The sequence below is a fragment of the Quercus robur genome, chromosome 4 (genome assembly GCF_932294415.1).
Source record: "Quercus robur chromosome 4, dhQueRobu3.1, whole genome shotgun sequence".
NCBI classification, from domain to species: Eukaryota; Viridiplantae; Streptophyta; class Magnoliopsida; order Fagales; family Fagaceae; genus Quercus; species Quercus robur.
Window position 1 is genome coordinate 13,563,782 of NC_065537.1, and position 8,416 is coordinate 13,572,197.

The 8,416-nt window shown below is 30.6% G+C and overlaps 1 protein-coding gene across 2 annotated transcripts; it reads right to left on the reverse strand.

The window, feature by feature from the left end:
- Positions 1 to 904: 904 nt before the first annotated feature.
- Positions 905 to 3,261, reverse strand: LOC126720617 (embryogenesis-associated protein EMB8-like). 2 transcript variants are annotated; one of them, XM_050423306.1, is made up of 2 exons: positions 2,816 to 3,261; positions 905 to 1,604 (listed from the first exon to the last, which is right to left on the reverse strand). In XM_050423306.1, the coding sequence occupies exons 1-2, from the start codon at positions 3,011 to 3,013 to the stop codon at positions 1,428 to 1,430; spliced, it is 375 nt and encodes a 124-aa protein (XP_050279263.1). In that variant the 5' UTR covers positions 3,014 to 3,261; the 3' UTR covers positions 905 to 1,427. The 2 variants fall into 2 exon arrangements, with proteins under 2 accessions (XP_050279263.1, XP_050279264.1); XM_050423307.1 differs by having other exon boundaries at positions 905 to 1,593; positions 2,816 to 3,258.
- Between the last annotated feature and the right edge of the window lie 5,155 nt (positions 3,262 to 8,416).

The window sequence follows — 8,416 nt, forward strand, 5'->3', positions numbered from 1 at the left end:
AGGTTCATTGAATCTTTTAGTAATTAAGAATAGTTGTATTTTGTTTTCTTCCATTCAAATTGATGGTAGATATCTTTCATTCAACCACCGTTTGTTTCACCAAGTCTTTCGGTCTTTGCTTGGACCTTCCACTGGACTTGGGAAGTTATAGTCTTGTCTATTAACCAATGTGCGTTTTCAAGGTTGATGAATGATTGAGTCAAAAGCAACGAATAAGAAACTAAAAAGAGAAATAAGAGAGTTTGGGAAGAGAAGAGAAAAGGAAACTAAGAAGCAAGAGACATTTAGATAAAGAATAGAGAATCAATGAAAATTTATATACACACTTTAAAATTTACTGTAAAAGACTTAACTTCCAAACTTTTCACTTTATATACACGCTTTAAAGTTTTTATTTTTCAATAAGTAATGAAAATTTTATTAGGAAAAGGTTAATGGATGCTCTAAGGGATTTTTTTAGTGCACTATTTTAGGAAAGTTTTATGAGAAAATAAAGAAAACAATTAATTTTTTTACAATTTTTTCTATTTCCCATAAGAGTAGTATCAAAAATTTCGTGAAATGGTTTATTATTGTTATTTGATGGAGTAAATTATATTATTTAATATGTTGTATCTAAATATATAAAAATTGGGATGTGGATGGGTTGTAAAATAATATGATAAAATAGATAAAGTAGATTTTTCAAGTGTAAAATGTGTATTTTTTTAGAATGTGAATGCTATGAATCTTTTATAAATGTGCAAACCCACTCATGTCACTAATGACTACTTGATTGATATGGTCTCTGGTTGTACATGTCGTGTATACTTTGGTGACTCTTATTTCATGATTTCATAATTTGTTCGACTGTCTCTACCTTTGATCCTTGTACAGGATACTAATCAGTATATTTGAGTATATATATAACTAGTCGCTAACCTGTGCGATGCACGGGATTCTTTAAAAAAAAAAAAAAACAATATTGTAATTATCATTTGCTGCACTAAATCAGAATGTCTCAAGACTGACTAATCAAATAATAAAACTAAATGGAGAAGACCCAAGCATAACATAAAATCTTCACTAATTCAAATATTAAACATTGTCAAACCTAGTAAACAATGTGCTTGTGCCCAATAAAAAATTATAAAGACAAATAAGGGATAAAGAAATCCTGTATATCATCTCCATAAAAATACATACATGCTAAAAAGATTAATACCACTACCATAGGTCCATTGGCAATGAAGTTATTTTCATAGTTACATATATATTGTGAATAAACAAATAATCAAATTGCAATAATGATCACAATCTTATTTTCATAATAAATAAATAGAATATAGTTACCAATGTCAAATTCTTTTGCTATGACTCAAAAAGAGTAGAGAAAGAACATAATACAACAAATCTGCATTATATAGAAGAGTACATCATATATTTATTCAACATAAAACATTGAGTTTTATAAATCTTCCTTGCTTGCTCACATTCCCAACCACGTCCCTTGTGCTAAGATACCATAGATATTGCTTTTTCAAAATCATGAAAAGACTTTGCCAATAAAGCCTTCTCCATGTCAAACCCTTTTGCTTTGTCTTGAAATAGTTCCTAGAAAACAGCTGCTTTACCCAAGTTAGGGGCTTTGAGAACAAAAGAAGAATTATAGTATTTGAGAAAGTGCGATAACCACAATATATTGGTGTTATTTTCATATATAACAGATAACGAAATGTGGGAACACCATTACTAAACAAAACCTGTTCTTTAGACTCAGAAAGTATCATTAACAGGCAATTCTGTCAACTTCTTCTCTCTTTTCTTAAGGGGAAAAAAAATTGCTTTTCACCTACCATAGGCAAAAAGACCATAATCCAAAGCTCTACCCAAAATACAATTTAGGATGGTTAAGGACAACCAATATGAGAATCAACTTCAAAATAATTAAATAAGAAATAAAGACCACTATAGCTCAATTTTTAAAGTAGCTTTCCTCACAGACACATGCACAAGAAATCACTATATCAAACACAAAGAAACCCAAATGGGATTTCAAGAAAAATAAGACTACCCAGATTTAAACTAACCTCAAATGTATCAAAATCATCATTATTGATAACAGTGAAACTCAACTCTCAGGACTGGGAGTCTAAAGCAAGCAACTTCGTTCAGACAAAAAGTACATCTCTCAATAATGTGGATCCTTTTTTAGGTGAGGAACGAACTATGTGCCTTCCTTATCTTGACGTTTGTCAAGAAAACCATATTGGGTGAAATGGGTTGGTATCAGATTTGTCGGTTTTGTAAAAAAGTTCAGCTAAATTTAGCTAAGGAATTAAATCATTTTTACCTTTAACATAAGCTTCTCAGCGTGTTTTAGGTGTGTGGATATAGTTAAGTATCTTTTTGAGGAAAGAGTGAGATAAGAGAATATAAATACATGTACATTTATGAAAATTAATAAAAGGTGAAAACATTTTGTGTGTGTGCAAGTGCTGCCATTGCTATTTTGCTGAGATTCCAAGTAGTGTGCAATGGGCTTAGCTTTGATTGAAAGTTATGCTCATGCCCACCAAATCTTTCTAACCTAGGACTTTGATTTTGATGATGTTTTAAAAAAAAGTTGAAGATTGAAGATACTAAGTAGACATTAAACATAAGTTATTCCCAATTAAAAAATTAAGTATAAGCTATTATACTTAAATGGCGGCCAACACAATTTACAGCATACCACATCAATGATTATGTTTGTTCAACATTAAAACAATGCTAGAATGGAGGGGTATAAAGCATTTGAACCAAAATAGACAGAAGATTGAAAGCAATCACCAACCTTATTAGATCTTAGAATATCTATCAGTCCACCAATGAGCTTCTGATCAATGGCCATCTGATAAGGAGAGGACCTTGTAGCCTCCTCTAAGTCAAGTGGATTGTCTATGCACGTGGCAGCTGTAAGCGGTGTATTCTCTCCAGCTTCTGCCAAGTACTTCGTCAACATGTTTGCACCATATTCCCAGCCAACGGCCATCAATGTAATCCATGGACTTGCCTTATTGATGAACTATGTAGCTGTGGAGATATCATCACTGTCAGCAGCGGTAAATAATCTACAGAAAATAGAATAGTAAAGAAGCTCCTACTATCAGCACATTCAAAAGAAACCTGTATTAGACGATTCTCTTGTCCATGAACCTCCCATGCCCACACCACTGAATTTTTAAAAAAATATATATTAAAAAACTGGTCAGTCCTAATTCACCTCACACATCTGGAATGCAATCCCTCATTGCTTGATGTGGTGCAATGAAAAACCATACGAAGAAAAAGTCAGTAATAGGAACGAATCTTAGCTTCCATGGTTATACCAAAATTTAAAAAACAAACCTTACTATAACTAACAAATAAACTTTTTACATAAACAGCAAAGCCAAAGTTGCAGAAGGAGGACATTGGAAAAGAAGCTGGGGTTTGCAACCAAACAAAGAATCAAACAAAACCCCTCAAAAATCTAGATGCTGCTCTTAAAAGAAGATTCTTCTAAAATTTATTTATTTATTTTTTTTAAAAAAGCAAGGTGTACAAATGACATTTTTTTGGCATGGTGTGTGTTACTGTGTTGTATATTTGTATTGTTTTCTATGCTAATGATTTAGTAGATCTGTGTTGAAAGCAATTGTTGGATGTTAATGAATAGTAGTCGAATTCTGTGGTCCTTACCACGTTGTTAAAAGAAGCTCAAAATGGTAGAAAAGAAAAAAGTTCACAAAGTGGACTTTTAGCCACTCTATAACTCCTTTTCTTTTCTTTTCTTTTTTCTCTGGTTTTTTTTTTTTTTTTTTTGGTTCTAAATTGATGAATTAGAGAGAATATGGTATTATTTGAGTTCAATAGGTTCAATTATAGGCTTCTAAATATGTTCAAGTTATTTTGGATTTGAATTGTAACATGGAACTAATAAACTACTTCTACTACTACTTTGGGCTTGGCTTTTTCTCAAACACCTTCTATATGTAAAGCAGCAAATAGGTTTAAGTCTCTACCAAGTGAGCAAAAACAACCTTACCATGTGGCTGAGGACCATTCTAAGTAGTAGGAAGTAAACAGAAGTAAACAAACCAAAATTGATGGCCTTTTTGTAAAAGAACCAAGATGCAACTCTTATTTCATGATTTCATAATTTGTTCGACTGTCTCTATCTTTGATCCTTGTACAGGATACTAATCAGTATATTTGAGTATATATGTAATTATAAATGAGTTTCTTTTAAAAAAAAAATCTAAGTAAATAGAAAAGAAATAGAGAATCGTATAACACGATTGCTATATGATATCATGATTGCCACATGAACATGATCAATTGTTAACATGACTGTTGGGTCAATACAGGGACCCAAATAACATGATTTTTACATCTTCAGTTTGCAACTTCGCAATTTGAAACAAACCTTTTCATAGTCTAAATTTCACGCAGGATAATAGAAGGAAGGAAGACTATAACACTTAAATTTCAAAGTATTTTCTTCTATAAAACAAACAAACAAACAAACAAAAAAACATTACAAGTCTTTGGAATTCTAAACAATTATTACAAAAGATATGGTGACACATTTTTCACGGTTTATACCTCTGAACCACACGATTTCAAGATTGAAGGAATCTGACAAATCAAAGTCTCAAAAAAAAAAAAAATAGTGATATATATATATATATAAATAATCTTTTTTCTCCCATACTAGTATAATTCTTGTGCCATAAATTAAAATTTTATGTAAAAGAAAATTGAAACCATTTTAATAATTAGTGAGTCATGAGTAAATTAACTTTCTTAATAATTAGTTAGTCACATTACAAAAACTCTTTAATTTTATGTGCAATATATCTTGAGTCACTCGGCTTGAACAAGACATGTAACATGTAGTTTTGCTACATTAAAACACAAAACTATAATAGATATGAACAAAAAATAAGTATTAAATTTTATTTGTTAATTTTTTTAAATAAACTTTAAAATTTTTTTTTTAATAAATGAACTTTAGGTGTAATAGAATATTAAATTTATTAAAGCTTAGGTAATAGAATTTTACATGGAATAAACATCTTAACAATTAATAAGCAACTTAATATTTTGGTGATAGAGTTTCATTTTTTTTTTTTTTTGGAGAAACAAACACACACACACACACACAGGGGAGAGGAAAACGGGTTCTAACACAAAGGCGCACCACAACTCCACTCAAAAGCTATGGTAACTTTTAAGAGAGGTGGGACAAGTTATACCACACACAACACACTCTCTTAAGCAATGTGAAACAATTACCCATTCTTTTTTTTTAGAAACAAACACACACACACACACACATACACATAGGGGAAAGGAAAAAGAGTTCTAACACAAAAGCACATCACAACTCCACTCAAAAGCCATGGTAACTTTTAAGGGAGGGTGGACACTATGTTATTTTAAAAATTAATATATCTGCTTAGCATAAGCAAAGATATATAGTGATCAATCGGGTGAGGGTATTTGAACATTGGATGTCATAAAAATACTAGGAGGTGTCAACTAATAGAACTACAAAGCTCTTGGCATCCAATCTCCATAGTCAAACCCATTAAAACAACATCGTTTTGGAAAGTGAAAAATATAAATAAAAAATAAATAAAGTTAAAATTGGATAAAAAACTAATCAAATGACTAAATTGAAAAAAAAAAATTTTAAAATTAAAATTAAAGAAATAAAATGAAATAATATTAGAGGATATAATTCATAATATATATAATTTTTTATTTAAATTTTCTTCATGTAATTATCAATTTTTATTTTTGCTAAAAATAAAAATGATTTGAGCAAAAAGAAATAGATGACATTAAAAAGTCCTTGATAATACAATTTCTACACTTTCAATCTAGCATGGTTAATCCAGACACCCAGATAATATGATTGCTACACGTTTAATCTGCAACGACTCAGCAATTTGAACAAACAATTCTATAGTCTCCTATCAAAAAAAAAAAAAAATTGTAGTCCAAAATTCAAGGTAAGTAATAATAGATGGACCCTACAGAAAAATATGCTTCCCAAAAATCTTTGCAAGTTAAACGTAAACAAATAATGAACATCGAAATTATTTTTTAGTGATTGGTTATATAGTTTGGAAAAGTACTGTAATAAAATTTATAATATTTCTAGCATGACTTTAAAAAAAAAAAAAAAATCATTGTTAAATAAAATAACTGAAACAATACTGGTTTTGGAATACGCAAGTCTCACCAATTTCATTAGCACAATGGATGAAAAATAACATCAAAATTAAATCTGACGTTCTGTTTTTTGTATACTCTCAACACAATATAAGTTCACAGCTATACAAAACCAAGTCATGTTGCATTTTTTCCATAACAAAAGGAAAGAGGAAAAAGAAAACAATGAAATGATTTTTTTAAATTCTAGTTTATCTTTTTTTCTTTCTTTTTTAAGTGTATTTCATTGAATCATATTGAAAATAGTCAGTCATAGGTAATCCCCCTTCCCCTTTTTTTTTTCTACCAAAAATAAATTGAGTATGATGTTGGCTCTGCTATTGTATACATGAAATTGAAAATGCAACACCAAATTGGACCTTCCCCATTTTTTTTGATGAACTGAAAGACTATTAAAATTTAAAACACAACAGCAAGATTACAAGGCATTAGACAGAATTGTTAACTTGACTGTCCGACAGGATAGTATCAGAGATGGTTTTTTGATTCTCCAATGGGTGTGTTTCTCAACCAAAAAAAAAAAAAAAGATTCTCTGGGTCCCCTTGGTGACCCGAGGGGAGGACACGTGTGAGGATCTGAGAGGCTGAGAGAGGTGAGTTGGACCCACCTTGCCAGATGGCGTCAGCGACGTTGAGGCGTACGACGGCGTCAGGGGCGGCTTGATGCATTTGGGGGCCTAAGGCGAAAATTGATCATCTTATTTAGATGCAGAATTACTACTAATTAACATGAGCTACATAGATTTTTTTTTTTTTTTTTTTTTGAATTTTTAAGACAAAAAAAATTTGACAAAATTTTTCATATTTGTTGATGTGGTAGATTGATAGTGGTAAGTAAAACAGTGGTGTTAGTGGTAGATTTAAATGAAAACTAGTAAAAGTTTGCTAATTAAACTCTTATTATTATTCTTTTTTTTTTTAGAAGTGCAACATTCACAATATTTTTTACAACAAATCATAGATTTTAAACTGTTTTTTGTTTTTTATTTGAAAATATCACTATAATTATTTTTTTGCCATCAACAATAGGCTGTAATAACTTGCTACTTAGCATTAGTTGTGCAAGTGTTGTGAAAAATATTGTGGACGACGTTGCATTTTTCTCTATTTTTTTATTTTTTTTTCATCTAATAAAAAATTTTATTTTATTTATTGATTATAAATAATCATATTGGTTAAAATTTAGGGGCCTTTTTTTTACTTGGGGCCTTAGGCGGTTGCATTTTTTGCTCCACCATAGAGCCGGCCCTGGACGGCGTTTAGGGACATGGGTACGCTGATCATGTTGGCTAGTTCCATTATGGCTATCCTAGCTTGGTTCCGATTCTCTGTGCTCTCGTTCTCCATAATACTACTGTTTTAGTCTCTCTTTCTGGTCTCTGTGTCACTGTGTGTGTGAGAGAGATTGTGAAAGTAACAAAGTTCACGAGTTCAGTTTCTGGCTTTTATAAGGAAGTAGCTGGAACTAGAAGACGTGCTTCTGTTCTAAGTTGCAATAATTTTTCACAACTTCTAGTACACGTATGGATTGCGTACAGAGGAGCGTCTGCGTCTGTTTTTTTCTTTTTTTTTTTTTATTGGGGGAGAAGTAAACTTTCACGTGATTACGTACTATTTAGTGGTCCTCTACAGGGTCCACAAGTATTTTATTTAGAAAAAAAAACTTTAAAATTCAGCCTCACAATATTAATCATATATTTAAAAATTATTTTACTACAACTTTTTCAGTTTTTAATTTTCAAATTTCAGTAAAGAGTTATTCCATAAGTTAAAACACACACTCTCTCAGAAGAAAAAAAAAAAAAAAAAAAAAAACTAGACAAGTAATGGCGAAAGGTATTGGTTCAAGTCTTGATCCCTTTTTGTGGCTAAAAGGTTTTGATTGGGTTAAAGTTTAGGCATGGAAATATGGAATTGAATGAATACGATGACTTTTTAGAAGGAAGGAAGACTATAACACTTAAATTTCAAAGTATTTTCTTCTATAAAACAAACAAACAAACAAACAAAAAAAATTACAAGTCTTTTGAATTCTAAACAATTATTACAAAAGATATGGTGACACGTTTTTCACGGTTTATACCTCTGAACCACACGTTTTCAAGATTGAAGGAATCTGAAAAATCAAAGTCTCAAAAAAAAAAAATTAGTGCTATATATATATATATAA

Excerpts from the sequence above, each read along its gene's own strand:
- LOC126720617 (XM_050423306.1), bottom strand. The coding sequence starts at position 3,013 with ATGGCCGTTGGCTGGGAATATGGTGCAAACATGTTGACGAAGTACTTG. Across the intron at positions 1,605-2,815 it reads ATATTCTAAGATCTAATAAG|CTGTTTTCTAGGAACTATTT; the intron begins GTTGGTGATTGC and ends TGGGTAAAGCAG.